Below are 16,900 nucleotides of genomic sequence, written 5' to 3'. Positions count from 1 at the left end.
CCAAGTGCAGCGCAAACTAGCATAGTCGCAAATAAGCAGAGCCAGTGCTCAGTGCTCAGTGCAGGTGATTTACTTACGACACACTTTTTTGGGCGTTAAATAATGACGCAAATACCAGTAACTTGATAAATGAAAATGTTAGTAAATCGCATTGCATTATTCATTTTAATACTCTCCTCCCATAAATTTTGCGTCAGGGAAACTCCTACAAATGCATATTCAATGAGGTCAGGTGCAAAAATAACTATGTCTACACCTTTTCAGTGCTAATTCTTTAGCGAGCATCTTTAGTGAATCCTGACAGTACTATTTTAATGGCTAAAGATGGTTTGCGCTGGTGCAAGCTGTAAGTAAAGGTGGACCTATGGTGCTGCCACCACATACGTGAGCTTCATCTCTGATGAAGTTGCGCAGATCTCCATGCTTCATGTACGGCAACACGACGAGAGGCGAGCCTTCGCTGGGCAGGCAGATTCCCAGCAGAGAGAGTACATTAGGATGGCTGAAATCTTTCATGATGATGCCCTCCTTCAGAAACTGGGACACCTCTTCTATATCGGTGATTCCTGCCACACAAATGCACAATAACAGAACTTCAAAGATCACCACAATGGTTTTTGGTATCTCCCCCAGCTTAGATTTACACATGCAAAATGACTCTTTTAAAATCTATCCTGCTATACGTTTTCTGAGATGGCAATAAACCTGCCAAATTGTCAGTGAACCATTCACCACGACTAATAAATTATCCCCAACACTATCAAGTGTTTTATCACACACAGCCTGATATTTCAGCCGGGAGGTTTCGGAGCGGAGACTTAATCCGCTGTGACATGACCGCACCGTTACTAGCTGAGCTCTGAGATTCTGTTGGTCCTGCCATTTTAGCTGCGCCTCCCTTAATCTTGTTGGTGGAGCGTTCACATTTTGAGGAGATTAAACAGATGTTTAACCTTTCACTAAGAGAAAGAGAGGCTTATGGGTACACTAAAAAGAAAAGGCCTGTGTGTACATGTCTTACAGCAGACTGATCCTGAGCGATGATGCATCCTATGCTATACTGACTGCTGTCAGAGTATCTTAGGATCCTCAAAAGATTAACACTGATCTGGGAACAGCCCTACAGTAGTCAATCAATTCTTCATTATTTATTCATAACAATTTTATGATTCTTTGCTGCAATTAATATATGAATGCACCAGGGTTATCACAGTTTACCAAAAACACGGAAACAAAATGAAATAAATTAAATAAAACATTTTAATATATATTTTATTTCAGCTAGTTTTATTTATTTTGCCTTGATGTACTAAAATAACTGGAATTAAATCGAAATGAATAAAAACTATATAGACATTTTTTAAAGACAAAAAACTACATAAAATTAACATTTCAAAAACATACATATAAAATGACAACTTTTACTAAAATGAAAAATAAAAATATAAAAATAAAAATAAAAGAATAATAAAAAATATCAGTAAAAACTGAAATGCACAACAAAAACACTCCTTTGTCAAAAAGATTATGTAAAACATTATGCATTGAAAATCTAGTTAAATAACAGTTCCTGTTGAAAACTGAGACAGGAAATCAAAGCTGGGGTCATAAATCTAAAAGCTCTCAGTGACATGACGTGATTAGAGGCATCTCTAATGCGATATGGCTGCGATATGGCTGCATTCATCATCATCATCTTCATCACAAGGCCATATTAAAACAGCCTCAACAGTCATATGTCATACTTCAGTAAAGAAATGTCAAACTGTGTTCAGAATGGATTCATACTTTATGGGTAGAATAATTATGTATACTAGAGGGGATCCTAAATGTATTTTAAGATTTTCTGTAGGATTTAATAGTTTCAGTGATTTTTAGGCAGTTCGGGCCACTCAGTACCAGGTTATAGCAGTTTTACCATGTTTAAGGGGTGTTAGGCACCACGAGTGCCTAAAACCCTCATGAATATGATTGAATGTGGTTCATCCAGTAACATTAGAGCTTCAGCTCTCTGTGCTTGCAACTGTACCACCTCAACACTCATGTTGTCAAACTCACGGTTTAAGGACTTGACAGCGCAGTGCTGCTTCTGGCCATCTGGTTCGAGTAGGGTTCCATGGAACACACAGCCAAAGTGCCCTGGCGCACACAAAGACAGGAAAAGATGCAGAGATTATTAGCACATCAATCTATCAAAGCGCTTCATGCCAGAGCAGAGTGTGGGCATAGCAGGTGCATATCACATCAGTCCAAAAGCAAAAACAATGGAGTGTGAATATATTGTGTTGGGACTACAATTGATATGTTGGTCATAAACTTTCTCCCTCTGAGTCTCCCTGTCTCACACAGTATGATACTTTCTTAATTACAGGAAGTGACATAAGTATGAGGTTCATTTAAGTTCAATTCAGTACCATTTTCCATTGTACATTTGCTTTTTTGGAAATGTTGCAAGCCAGACTCAAGTAAATGCAGCCTTGATGAACATAAGACACTTAGTTCAAAAACTTTTCAATAGATTAGAATGTCGTGGAAAAAAATCATTTATTTCATTGATTCAACTCAAATTGTGAAACTTGTGTATTAAATAAATTCAATATACACAGACTGAAGTAGTTTAAGTCTTTTGTTCTTTTTATTTTTGATGATTTTGGCTCATATTTAACAAAAACAAAACAAAACAAAATTAGAATATGGTGACATGCCAATCAGCTAATCAACCCAAAATACCTTCAAAGATTTCCCGAGCCTTCAAAATTGTCTCTCAGTTTGGTTCACTAGGCTACACAATTATGGGGAAGACTGCTGATCTGACAGTTGTCCAGAAAACAATCATTGACACCCTTCACAAGGAGGGTAAGCCACAAACATTCATTGCCAAAGAAGCTGGATGTTCACAGAGTGCTGTATCCAAGCATGTTAACAGAAAGTTGAATGGAAGGAAAAAGTGTGGAAGACAAGTTGCAGAACCAACCGAGAGAACCACAGCCTTATGAGGATTGTCAAGCAAAATCGATTCAAGAATTTAAGTGAACTTCACAAGGAAAGGATTGAGGCTGGGGTCAAGGCATCAAGAGCAACCACACAGAGACGTGTCAAGGAATTTGCTGAACCACAGACAATGTCAGAGGCGTCTTACCTGGGCTAAGGAGAAGAAGAACTGGACTGTTGCCCAGTTGTCCAAACTCCTCTTTTCAGATGAAAGCAAGTTTTGAATTTCATTTGGAAACCAAGGTCCAAGAGTCTGGAGGAAGGTTGGAGAAGCTCAGAGCCTAAGTTGCTTGATGTCCATTGTTAAGATTCCACAGTCTGTGATGATTAGGGGTGCATAATCTACAGGGGTGTCATCTACTGGTGTTGGTCCATTGTGTTTTTTGAAACAAAGTCCAAAAGTGACCAAAGTCATTGCACCCGTTTACCAAGACATTTTGGAGCAATTCATGCTTCCATTTGCTGACCAGTTTTTTGAAGATGATGATTTCATTTTTCAGCAGGATTTGGCACCTGCCCACACTGCCAAAAGCACCAAAAGTTGATAAAATGACCCTGGTGTTGGTGTGCTTGACTGGCCAGCAAATGCACCAGACCTGAACCCCATAGAGAAACTATGGGATATTGTCAAGAGGAAGATGAGAAACAAGAGACCAAAGAATGCAGATGAGCTTAAGGTCACTGTCAAAGAAACCTGGGCTTCCACCACCTCAGCAGTGCCACAAACTGATCACCTCCATGCCAGGCTGAATTGAGGCAGTAATTAAACCAAAAGCCCCTACCAAGTATTGAGTACATGTATAGTAAATGAACATACATTCCAGAAGGGCAACAATTCACTAAAAATGTTTTTTTTTTTGGTCTTAAGAAGTATTCTAATTTTTGAGATTTTTTGTTAAATGTGAGCCAAAATCATCACAATTAAAAGAACCAAAGACTTAAACTACTTCAGTCTGTGTGCAATGAATTTATTTAATCCACGAGTTTCACAATTTGAGTTGAAATAAATGAACTTTTCCACAACATTCTAATTTATTGAGATGCACCTGTAGCTTGAAAATGTAAAAATGGAAACTCTAATTTTTCTTTCCAATCCCCAAGATTTGATGTACAGAGTAATTCATATCGGTTGCACAAATAATGTTCAACGAGTTGCATGGCAAAGTTTAATAATTAGTGCTTTATTGAAATCTGACCCTACTGTATGTATAATAAGCTATGGCAATAGTGAGACAGACACATAAAAAAATAATTGTGAGAATACTGTGAAATACAAACTCAAACAAGGCGTCTGGAGTGCAGTGTGGTGTGTAACTGAAAGATTTATCAATTACAAGTGTCTGGGCAGGGTAGTCTTTCTAATGAGGGCATGGAGAATAGAGGGCAAGAAAGAGTTGGGGTGTTGTGTTGAAATAATAGAGCGTGGAGTGCTGTAATCTCTCTCCAGCTCCGCTATCACGTCTTCCCAGATGGCAGCAGAGTCGGATTACTGGCACAGAGCCCTGAGACGGACCAACAATGAGCCTGGAATTTAACACGGGAACAAATCACCACACATGCCACCCCGAGCACCCCAACATACTCGCATACACGCACAGCCTCTTCCTTCTTGGTCTATAAATCGCATTGTGTCACATGCACAAACACAGGCACACACACACACACACACACACACACAGAGACACACAGGACTTGGTTTTCCCACAGGGGTGGTGGGTTTTAGGAGTATTGTGCAGGGGCTTGGGCAGGACTGGAGACAGTGAATCTGATACACACACTCACACCCCCACTACTGGAGTACAATGAGAAGACGGCAATTTAATGTTCAAATGTCCAACCTGCCGGGCTGATTGTCACCGTTTAACCTGATTAACTTTAACCACGTCTGAAACTGATTCACTCTGCTAAATCCCTCATTTGAGATATTGAATTTCTTGTAATGCAGTTTTTTGGCAAGTCTTTGTTTCCAAATATGTTTGCAAGTTACAGTAACAGTACAAAGAGACTAGACTTTGGGTCAATGACAAAAAAAGTGTGTCCAAGGTAAAGGAAAAAGTCTAGTTTAAATTGTGTATTTTTTAACCGAGACTCACTGATGACAAAGAGACAGCTGACCTCGCTATAATGTCTTGTCTTATGTATTTTTTTTTTTTTACATGTTATTATTTTTAAACATAGTGCTGCCTCCTAATAGTCAACTAATCATTAGTCGACCCGAAGAGGCTTTAAATAAATTTTATTAGTCGCAAAAAAAAAAAAAATCCACAGGCGAAGTCTGTGGCGGACTGTTTTTTGGTCCACCCATTCAGCATATTAGAATGATTTCTGAAGGATCATGTGAAACTGAAGACCAAAGACTTCTTAAAAATATATTCAAATACAGAAAACCATTGTTATGTAATAATATTTTACAATATTATTGTTTTAATTATATTTTTGATCAAAAAAATGCAGCCTTGGTGAGAAAAATATACTTTTTTAAAAAACATAAACCTTACCAATCAAAAAAATCTGACCGGTAGTGCATCTCATGACAATGACCAGATTTGTGTGTCCCCTCACCTCTCCCGATGATCTCATTCACATGTAGGAGCAGATCTTCCCGGGCGATGACCACGTGCTGCACTTCCTTCAGCAGCTCTGGATGGAGGCTGCCCAGGTCTATAGGTGCATTAGAGGGCAACAGTGGAGACGCCAGGTCCCCTTCCATCGGCCCGAGCATTGGGGACAGATCCACATGGGCATGAGCATAGAGATGAGGCCGACAGGACTCGGCCTGAGACAGAGGTAAGTTTTGGTCTGCAAGGCAATGGGGTCGAGAGGTCAAAAGTCAATGACTTGTTCTCCGAGGCCTGGGGTCACCTGAACAAAGCAGGGAAAGTCTGGGAGGCAAAGTCATTACACCAACTACAAAGAGGTTAGGAAATTCTAAACCCAGCTACACAGATGAGAGGGGATTTTTTTCATCTTTTCAGACGAAAAAAGGAGGCAGAGGCAAAGCAGGAGAGCATGCAATGTCTTCAGAGAGAGAGAGCGGAGAGTAAGGTCAGAAAGTGTATGTGTTTGGAGAACTGGAAAAAAGTTGCCTGTCAGCAATGATCTAAGACCAGTCTTCCCAATCCAGAGAAAAAGAGTAAAGCTGGTCTGAGATCAGCAGAGAAGGCAAACCTCCACCAGCGGTGTGTTTTGAGCGAGAGGCAGCGAAGCGTGAAAACATACCCTCAAGCAAAGTGGTTCTATAGTCCACCGACTCGTGAGAGACCATTTCATTAGTCGGACTGACACTCCTCGCGTTTGCCAACATGTCCAAGTGCGGAATGTGAGCCCGGCCGTCATACCAAACCATAGCCTTAGCTAAATCTACAACCAGAGAGAGACAGAGGGTGAGAGAGAGAGAGAGAGAGACCAAGGACAGGTGAGAGAAAAAAGGGACAGATCGCTCCACCACAGACTTCAGCAGTGTCAACTCCCACAAACAACCCAGAAACAGCTTTCTTTCTTTATCACACGCTCTCATTCCATTCAAATTCATTTAAACAACCATCTGGCAAGTTCAATGCTGGAATCGCTACTGTGACCTCTGAACATAAAGCATGCTATGCTATTAGTGCAAAAAATCTAATAATAATAATATTTGTTTTTTAATCTGTATTTTTGTTGAACAGTTGTTGTCATAAAAATACATAAAAATCCTTAAAGCGAGAACAATTTAAAACTGTAAACTTGATTCTAGAGAATAAAAAATGTTTTTTTTTTGTAAGATTTATGCACAATGTTATGCCAAAATAAATATATAAACAAATCCTATATATATTTTTTATTTGCATAAAGTAAATTCATATACTTTTATTTTTAGGTTTAGGATATCTTTCTGGAAAACAAGATTTTTTTTTTTTTTTTTTTGTAGGGCAGACATCCAAAACTTGATTTGACTTATAAAGTCTTCCAGCTTGGATTTTATTTTATTTTATTTTTTATTTAAATGCTCTTTAGTTATACAAATGATGTGGAACATCTGTGTGCAAAGTGTTGCTTATTTAACTTGAAAAGCCACCAGAGACATCAAAGAAGCCAATAGCTTATATAAAGCACACATACATTAAAAGCTGCACAAGAAAACGCAAAGTCACATACCATCAATATGCTTTTTTCTTTTGATCCAAACAAAGACTGCAATCAGGAGCAGTAGAAGGATAGACACACACACTCCTCCTGTGATCAGAATCTTGTAGTCCTGGTCTTGAGCCAATACCACTCGACCTAGGATCACAGATGATGTGGCCTGCTTCCACTACAATAGATACACAAATTACTTCGTTATTTTCAGTCAAAATCAGTGACCAAATGGACAGAATGATCTAATTTTGCTACAGTATTGATTTTTTTAATTAAATATTTATTTATAACTATTTTAAATAATAAATACATTATACAAAACAAATTATATTTTTAAGCATCCTCTTTTAGTAAATTCCTTTTAGCAACTGTTGGCATAATTGGCAGAAATATTAGAAGAAAATATAAATCACAGATAAAGGCAAGCCCACATGCAAAACTACAAGCAGGAAATCTCCATGCCATCACATCTGTGATACATTTGTTTCAGATTTCATAAGCGGCGAAGTGTTTAGATTTGAACCTCCAACATCACAACAATCCATCTCGAAACATCCTCAGGGAGCGTTTACGATCAGAGAGAGGGCTCCGCTGGTCATAAAGCAGCATGGCAAAATGAAACACACATATCCACTGCAGGCAGGAGGGGAAATTGGATCAGAGATAGAGCCTCTCTTATGTGGTGCAGTATTATTGAGTTTGGGCTGAGATGAGTTTTACCACACCGTATAGTGATGGGGTCAGATTAGAGCATCGTGTCACATGCACCCTGTCCGTCTCTCCCTGACAGATAAGCACTTTATGCTGAGGCCAACGTCTCCTTGATCTTTGCACCAATCATATCAGACTGTCTGGGGCCAGAATGGGGGACAGAAATGTTTTTAATGCTCTTGTTGAGCAAATGGTGACCAGAGAGGAAATACAAGGATGGCATCTTATCAGGTGGAGCCTGATATATATAAATTACAACATGAACACCTTTGAGGAAATGAAACTAATCCTCATTTCCAAGAGGAATATGTGTTCAGGAGCTAATCTGGAAACCATCATGATTTGGCAACCCAGAGGCCTTTGCTAAGATCAGAAATAGCTCCTGTTTGGTACTTTGAGAGTCTGCTGGCTGGCTGACGAGTGGCTCTTATGCAGGCCGGTCTGGACAGGAGTGGTCTGAAGTGGAGGAGAGAATGAAAGAGTCTCGTACCTCCACCTCCAGCTCTTTGGCGGCGGACTGGAGCTCCATGGGTACGGTGCATTCGAGCGTGTTGCCCACCAAAGTGACGCTCTCACAGGTCCGGTTCGAAACTCTCAGCACCTCGCCATTTTTCACCGCCTCCTGATTCACAGGGGGTACCTACAGGGGGAAATGACAGAAGAAGAAAGGTTTAAATTGCTGTCTTTAAATTGCCCCATGATTGAGTGTGTATATGGGGCGTATAGATTGTGCAGCGTCTACCCCTCTAAACCCAGCCAGCTCTGGTGTACAGAGCGGAGCAGAAGGCAATAAAGACAGCGATCGCATTCCTCACATGACAGCCTGGGCTTTACAGATTGGACACACTCCACTCTTGCACCTGTTACCATACAGCACCGGCCAGCCTGAGATCCAATGCGAACAGACACACATACACTTACACTTAAGACCCAGCTCCCTAAGGAGATCACAGCCATTCACAAAAAGCAAATGATCACTACGTAAAAATATGGGGTTTGTTTTAGATAATCAGCATCTGCCAGAACCGTGATATATAAAGTGGGCATGACACATTCAGGCATTTTAAAAAGCAATGATAATCTCCAGAATTTTTTTTTTTAATCAGCAGTCGATCTACATGGGATTGAGCGGGGTCCAAAAGTCAGACCAAAAGTAAACCTGAAATGTAAAAGTCACATCAACTTTTCACTTTAGCAATCGCATCCAAAATAAAAGTTTTTGTTTACATAATATATGTGTGAGTATTTTGTATATTTATTATGTATATATAAAAGGCACACACATACAGCATATATTTTGAAAACATTTACATGTATATATTTATATTCATATAAATTATTTCATATATAATAGGGCTGTGCAATTAATCGCATGCGATTGTCATGCGCATCTCATCAGTAAAGCCGGTCCTGTGATTAGTAGTAAATCATCACCATCTGCTTCCAGGATGAGTGGTATACACTACGCAGAGCCGTAGTTCACTGACAATTAGGCAATATCAGGTTCATAATGGCAGAGTAATCGCGTTCGATTTCGAACTCGATTACACCTTGCTTGTCAGCCATAGGCTCTGTGCAGTGAATGCTGCTCAATCTGAAAGCAGCTGATGATGATTTACTACTAATCACAGGACCGGCTTTACATGTGTGTATTTATATATATATATATATATATATATATATATATATATATATATATATATATATATTAAGTATACACAGTACACACATATATATCATGTAAACAAAACATTTATTTTGGATGCGATTAATTGTAATTAATTATTTAACAGCACCTATATATATATATATATATATATATATGTGTGTGTGTGTGTGTGTGTGTGTGTGTTTGTGTGTAAAATATAATAAATGATACATTGATAAATAAATGATTAGATTTTAAATCATATGATTTTGTATAAATAAAATAATAATTAAAAAACACTCATAAAAAATTACCACAAAAAAAAAAAAACTTTTGCAGTAACACTCACAATCTCTGACATTTTGATAAACCCCTTGAGCGCCAGCATTGCTGCCAAGTGCAATTTTATTTCCCTAATGAAGGCCTTAAGTATCAAGCTGCAAAATCTAAACAAACAGACTGCATGGGAATGAAAGTGCATGATCTGAGTGATAGGGCAGTTTAATGACAATTAAGCTAAACTGAGCCTGCTGTTGTGCCCATTATTGAATATATATAGTGGCTTTAAATGAGACTGAGCGGTACACAACGCTTAGTGTGTCTGTGTGTGCGTATCTAAGTCCCGAGAGGGGTACAGAGGGATTTGATGCTGAGGTCTCGCATGGGAAGAAAAAGCAGAATCTCACGCGACCCCTCTCACCCCTCCTCTTCACAACAGCTGCGTTTGACTATTGAGTGGCAGTTTCAGGAAAAAAAAGTCTACTCTTATATTTCATTGTTAAAAATGCTGGGGTTTTTTCACCAGCCTACCCTCACCAGGGCAAAGGATCTCACAGTCAATGTGTCAGAGGCTGTAACCTTCAGGGGACAAGAACAATGTGAAAGATGGAGCTGCACGATGGGAAATAAACTAAACTTCCTGTTTTGTTTCCTTCCAACTCAATGAGCAATGTGAATCACTCTGCATATGCGCGTCTCACCTTAATCTCCAGAATGCTCTTGTTGCCTCTCGGGGTAACTGTGGGCTTCTGAAACTCCTCAAACTTGGGGTCTTCAACATACAGTAGATCATACTGATCGGTGGAGAAACCATCTAACACGAAGGTCATTTTTGTGGCAACTGGAGGCTGAACACTGAGGCCTTTCAGGGAGGGTGTGATACAAAGGATATTTCGCTTATCCTCATCATGACTGCAGGTCTAGCACAGAAAAAGACAAACACAAATATTAGCTATCTCTGTCATTACAATTGTGCCAAGTCAGTTTTGAGGCATGTTAGTTTTTTTTGTGTGGCCAAATCACTTCATCTCTAGTTTGTTTAGGAGCACAGCATCTTCATATTATGTAAGATTTTCATTACATTTACATTTAGTCATTAAGCAGATGCTTTTATCCAAAGCGACTTACAAATGAGGACAATAGAAGCAATCAAAACTGGATGCTGAAATCATTTGTTTAACTTACTATTTTTTGCTGAAACATTTTTGTTCTTCGGGAAAGTTCAAAGGAATAGCAGTTATTTGAAACAGAAATCTTTTGTAACATCTCCCTACTGTCACTTTGGATCACTCTAATGTGCACTTGCTGAATAAAAGAGAATTAATTTCTGGGAAAAAACGGTTTATATAACCTTTATGAACCAGATGTGAGACCCATCATCTTGCATAGCATACATCACAAACTTTAAGGCCAGTGGACAAGGAGCCTTTGTGAGATTGAAGACCTGACTAAGTGCAATTATGCATGAGTTACAACCCGAAGTCTTCACATGCCAGCTGTGGCTCCAGCCCTGCCAGGTCTTGCCACACAACATTTTCATTCCACATTATAATACCACCACAACTGCCCATTTTACAGCATGCCTGTCATTTGCATGTCACCGCTGTTTGATTAGCTGTCCTCAAGTGAACGTTCCACTTCATAAAGAATGACCCTAGAGCAAGAGACACATTCAAATTATTCGATGCCATTATTTATGAACATAAGGCATCGGAGTCGCTCTGCTCCAAGACTTCTATCCAGCAAACCTGGGTCTCCCTCTGCACACTTGGCAGGTTTACAATGCTCTAGAGTCTTAAAAACAACTTAAAGTCATTCTGACTTCACATAAGTGAGTTAAATCCTAAATACAGTTTAGGTCCCAGTGAATATTTTTAATCTCATAAAAGCGATTGATGTTTCGTATTGCCAAAAAGGCAATTAAGGCCACGACCTGAGAGCTTGCATAAAGATCAGACTCTGAAACAAATTTAGAGAGAATGCATGAAGATAAATAACTTTTTAACCAAAAACTGATTGCTATTACTCACTGTAGGCAATATCTTCCCTGTCAACATCTTCCCTTCACCCATGTTCTGTGTTGCGAAATATTCCAGATGGGAAACAAAAATACAGCTCCTAAGCATCATCACTGAGGCCAGCAAACTATGAAAAAGTCCATACCTTGTATATTTGACTAGCAACTCTTTGCATATTTAGAGATCCGAGGTCTTATCTGCTGAGACTAGTCAAATAGTTGTAAAGCAGCTTGGCTTGGTGTGCTCCTCAACAAACACAACGTTTAATTGTTTAGAATGGATCAAGTATCTCAAAGGGCTTAAAGGGCGGTTGGACAACAGCTGCTAAAGAAAGCAGCCAAAGGATGATGGGAGACACCGAAAACACTTCAAATTGGTGTTTGGGGAATAGATATTCTCATCGGGAGTTAAAGTGATGTTTTATTGCAGGGTTTAGATGGGAAATTCTTTTTCAGAGTTTCAGCTCTGATATAACCGTTGTTGATGGTTCCTTTCGATTTGAACTTTTAAAGAGGGTAAAGATAAGGAAGGAATGGTAACTTTCAGGATATTATGAGGCAAAATGGAGTAAGGTGTCAGTAAGAACATACTAAGATGAGAAAACCAGACTTTGGTGTGCATTGAGAGGGATCTGGCATGAAAATGACCCCCTTTGAATCCCAAAAACAGGTGTTGTTCTTGCTAGAAACCCCAGTGTGGTGTCTGGAGCAGGTTAGAGTCCTGTTAACACCCCTCACTTCCCACAGGCAAGTCTAGGACAAAGTAAAACTTGAACATGGTTAGAAACATCTAGAAATCTTGGCCATGAAGATGCCATACCCCTAAACAAATAGAACCCCTCTCAGGTTCGCTCCTGGACAGTGCCAATCGCCAGCGACAAGCAGCAGCCTGTAAAAATGCTTTTCATGTTGGTGGGAAAGGCGAGATTGGCTGATCCCCAGATTTAGCAGAGATCTCAGAAGCAGATATTCAAGAATGCTCTTGAGATTTCATCCATTTTTCCTGAGCCACCACAATTTGCCTTGGTTCTTAACGCTCCTTTTTTTTGCCGGCAGAGCTTGATTGCAAGAGGAAGTGAAATGCAACTGATGGAAGGATTCACAGTGTCCTGGAGAATTGAGATCAGTGTTCGCTTTTCTTTCATTTCAGGCCTGTCAGCAGCTAGACTGTGAATGCAGCCCGCAAGAAACCTGAGCTACTGACCACGTTTCTGTTTCCGCCATCGTTGATCGAACCTCAGCATAACAGATGACAGCTCGACTCGGGTTACACAGCCGTAGTCCGTGTGACTGAGAAAAAAGCTGACAGAAGACAGGAAGTATTCCACCACAATGCTCCCCAATAAAAGTGAGAGGGAAAAAACAATAAACCTCTTGTGCTTCACAAATTAGGACAAGAATATTGTCCCGGCCCCCACTGTTTATAAAGAAGAATTTACAGGCTGACAGCTGCAGAACCATCTTAAATCATTTGAAAAGAGCCTGTTTTACACAAGTTTCAAGCCTGTGTTTCAAGCAGTCTCTATTCAAAAGGCGGAAATATTTTTCTTTCAAGTGAACTCAAAATCCTTGACAAACGCAAAGTGCATCATTTAAAATAGCCTACTTGGTACAGTACAAAATATTTGATCTTTGAGACAAATCAGTGAGATATTTACCTTCAGTACCCTGATGTCTGAGGAGGGAAACTTTTAAGCTGAGTGGAAATGAAGAGGTACAATCAAAATGATGATGCGAGTAAGAATGAGCCCCATTCTGGACTATGACGGGACTTGTATACTTAAGATTAGATAGCATTGTTCGCATGTACTGTACCACTGCACGACCACACTCCACCCCCACAGAAATCAGATAAGGTCAAACTGTGTGTAAATCAGTATTTGTCTGGTTCCATTGAGAGAGAAGCAGATCAGGTCAACCACAGCTCTCAGGAGATGAGGTGTGGAAGTGTTTCCAAATGGATGAAGAGACTTAGATAGACAAAAAATAAGATACATTACAATTTAAAAACTAGAAACCATACTGTTGCCAAATAGATGAAGAAACTTAGTCAGATGAAAAATGAGATGCATATACAAAGCAAATGAATAAATAATTTACAAACAAATTTGGAGTTTCAAATTAATAAAGAAACTCTGGTAGATGAACAATAACACTCATTATACACTCACCTAAAGAATTATTAGGAACACCACACTAATACTGTGTTTGACCCCCTTTCACCTTCAGAACTGCCTTAATTTTACGTGGCATTGATTCAACAAGGTGCTGAAAGCATTCTTTAGAAATGTTGGCCCATATTGATAGGATAGCATCTTGCAGTTGATGGAGAGTTGTGGGATGCACATCCAGGGCATGAAGCTCCCGTTCCACCACATCCCAAAGAGGCTCTATTGGGTTGAGATCTGGGGACTGTGAGGGCCATTTTAGTACAGTGAACTCATTGTCATGTTCAAGAAACCAATTTGAAATGATTCGAGCTTTGTGACATGGTGCATTATCCTGCTGGAAGTAGCAATCGGAGGATGGTACATGGAGGCCATTCTTTGTAAACCCTAGAAATGACTGTGCGTGAAAACCCCAGTAACTGAGCAGATTGTGAAATACTCAGACCTTTGATCTATTCTTTTTTTATTTTATTTTATTTTTTCGTTTTCTTTTAATTTATCATATGATTTTAAAAACCTTGCTACATGTACTTCGTTAAGCTAACTGAGAACGTTATATTTCTCTTGTATATCATTGCTCTTTTGTTGATTTTGATTTCTTCCATTGTCCTGATTTGTGAGTCGCTTTGGATAAAAGCGTCTGCTAAATGACTAAATGTAAATGTAATCAAATCAAGAACATTGTGTGTGATTTTTCCATTTCCTCTTCACAACTGCAATTTTGAAACATTGCTTCTTTTATTTCTCATATCTGCTTTTTTATTCAGTGGGGTTAATGATAATAGCATGCCTGTGACATGGTAGAGGAGGTATTTAATGTCTCGACACTCTGTGTGGGTCATCTAGACTCACCACTTGGAAGACTTTGCCCTCCGTGGCGGCAGTGAGAACCATCTGAGGTTGGAGGGCTGAGTGGAGGTAGAAACCATTGACTGTCACTGTGCTTCCTCCGCTGTGGACACATGCACAAAACAGAAGAACTTGCTGTTAAATGCACACTGATTTACTCTTGCAGTTTAACCCCAACTTCAACTACATTTAAAGTAGCTGTTTGCCTCTTAAAGAAAATCGCTTTATGTATTCCCCAATTGTTCTGCGTTGGATAAAAGCGTCTGCAAAATGACTAAATGTAAATGACGGCTGCAGGGCTGACCTGATGAAGGAATGCTTGGGCTGGACGCTGGAGATGTGTGGGTTCTCGTTGTAGGTGTAGCTGACAGGAGCCTCACGAATCACTCCATCAATGTGCAGCTGAACCTTGTGTTGGGACGGTGATGGCTGAGGAGGTGTCCGACATGTCAACATTGTGGCTGAAATACTGCACAAAGGCACACAGGGAATCACACACACAGAAAATGGTTTAAATAGACACATACATGTATGCGTGACAGTGGTGATTGGCTCACGAACAAATCTCACTTTTTCACTTCCATTCTTTGGAAAAATGTCTTTAATAGAAACTCTTGACAGATTTGTAGACATACAAACCTCTGCAGCACACAGGTAGCATTACCCATGGTAACCAGTTGCACATTTCCACTATCCAGGAATGAGCCTGTGAGAGTGAGCACTGTTCCACCAGACCTGGGTCCAAACTCTGGGAAAATCTCTGTGACAACTGGATTCTAGACAGATAAAACGTTGTGTAAGTGAAATGAAACTATAGCACACTTAAAAAATGTTTAACAGAAACTTTTCTTCATCATGCTGTGTAGCTCCAAACAGAGTTGATCTAAAATCCTGCTCTAAAGTCTTCATATCTTTATAGTACATCTTACAAAAATATGCTAATTGGTTGATATTTTATGACTTTATGGCAGCATTTCCCTTACAGTATGGATAGAAAATGCACTTGGCGCTGATTAGGACACTGTGTAACTCTAGCCCAACTCAAAATAAGTGGGAAAATAGAATAGAATAACATCCTTGGGTCCTTGTGCACTATGAAAACCGCAACACTGAAAGAAAGTCAAAAATACAGTATTCGAATGTGTGTTGAAACACTTATACTGAGATTAGACAAGATTCTTACCACAAATGAGAAACCGTCTTTCTGGGTCCATTCTTTGCCACTGCGCACTCTGACCACAGAGTCAACGCTGGATGCGTTCACATGATCTAGTCCACAGACCAACCTGACATACAACACAAAGACATAAACATCTCCTACTACAAAAAACAGTGAACAAGACGTGGTTGTAAACCAGTGGAGTAAGCAGGCTATTAGTCTACGCTAATTTAATGATAACCGTACTACTCGGCAGAAACTACACAGGAGCTATTCTCCAAGGGAATTTTTCCATTCCACTCACAATAGGAGGGCTGTAGGGTGGTATGTCCGGAGGCACAAAATCTCATGGGTTTTGTGTCTTAATGGTACGAAAGTTTGACATGGAAGGCCGGGATGTACAATAGAGCACTTTTGCAGACCAATTTAATGTTCTGCAGGGTTGCAACATGAGCACTATGTTGAGAATGTGACCTAGCATGTTTCTGAAGTTGTATTTACACAGAGTGCTAGACGATATGCTTAAATTCAAGCATAAGGTTTATCTATTTCTTTATTAACTTACCGATTATTGCTGCTGTCTTTCCTTTCCAATTTACACTTTGTTCCAGCAACCACCACGTCAATCAGCTTAGTATCAAAGCGATCTTTCTTACTGAAACCAAAGTTTTTGCCACAGACTGTCATGTTAGTATGGCCTCCGAGTGGAGCAGAGGAAGGAGAAATCTAGAAGAAAGAAAGAAGAAGCTGTGAGGTCAAACTGTGACAATACTTTTCTTTCAGTATCTAAACCTCCTGCTGCGTTTCTTTATGCCAAGCATTTTCTCCTCTCATGAGTGGTTGGTAACCACTGACAATAATTTGTTTTGGGTGTATGGACACTGAAGGCAGGGGGTCTTCCAGTAAATGGTGACGGAGACAAAAACGGAGAACAAAACAACCTTCCTGCTTTCCTTTGTGCT

At 39.7% G+C, this 16,900-nt stretch overlaps 1 protein-coding gene across 2 annotated transcripts in view; it reads right to left on the bottom strand.

Annotated features, from left to right (window-relative positions):
• Positions 1–16,900, bottom strand: part of LOC128014220 (hepatocyte growth factor receptor) — a 45,550-nt gene that overhangs the window by 4,673 nt on the left and 23,977 nt on the right. Inside the window, exons 6-17 of one of the 2 annotated variants that reach the window (XM_052597607.1) lie at positions 16,504–16,664; positions 15,963–16,065; positions 15,419–15,555; positions 15,084–15,248; positions 14,783–14,882; positions 10,447–10,665; positions 8,309–8,458; positions 7,126–7,282; positions 6,211–6,351; positions 5,554–5,790; positions 2,059–2,139; positions 385–566 (exon numbers count right to left, since the gene is read on the bottom strand). In XM_052597607.1, coding sequence (XP_052453567.1) covers positions 385–566; positions 2,059–2,139; positions 5,554–5,790; positions 6,211–6,351; positions 7,126–7,282; positions 8,309–8,458; positions 10,447–10,665; positions 14,783–14,882; positions 15,084–15,248; positions 15,419–15,555; positions 15,963–16,065; positions 16,504–16,664 — 1,833 coding nt within the window. The remainder of the gene's footprint in view (positions 1–384; positions 567–2,058; positions 2,140–5,553; positions 5,791–6,210; positions 6,352–7,125; positions 7,283–8,308; positions 8,459–10,446; positions 10,666–14,782; positions 14,883–15,083; positions 15,249–15,418; positions 15,556–15,962; positions 16,066–16,503; positions 16,665–16,900) is intronic. The other variant, XM_052597608.1, reaches the window with a different exon arrangement.

The sequence above is a fragment of the Carassius gibelio genome, chromosome B25, assembly GCF_023724105.1.
Source record: "Carassius gibelio isolate Cgi1373 ecotype wild population from Czech Republic chromosome B25, carGib1.2-hapl.c, whole genome shotgun sequence".
Taxonomy (NCBI): Eukaryota; Metazoa; Chordata; class Actinopteri; order Cypriniformes; family Cyprinidae; genus Carassius; species Carassius gibelio.
Note: the sequence above shows the minus strand (reverse complement) of the source record. Positions and strands in the feature narration are given on the sequence as shown.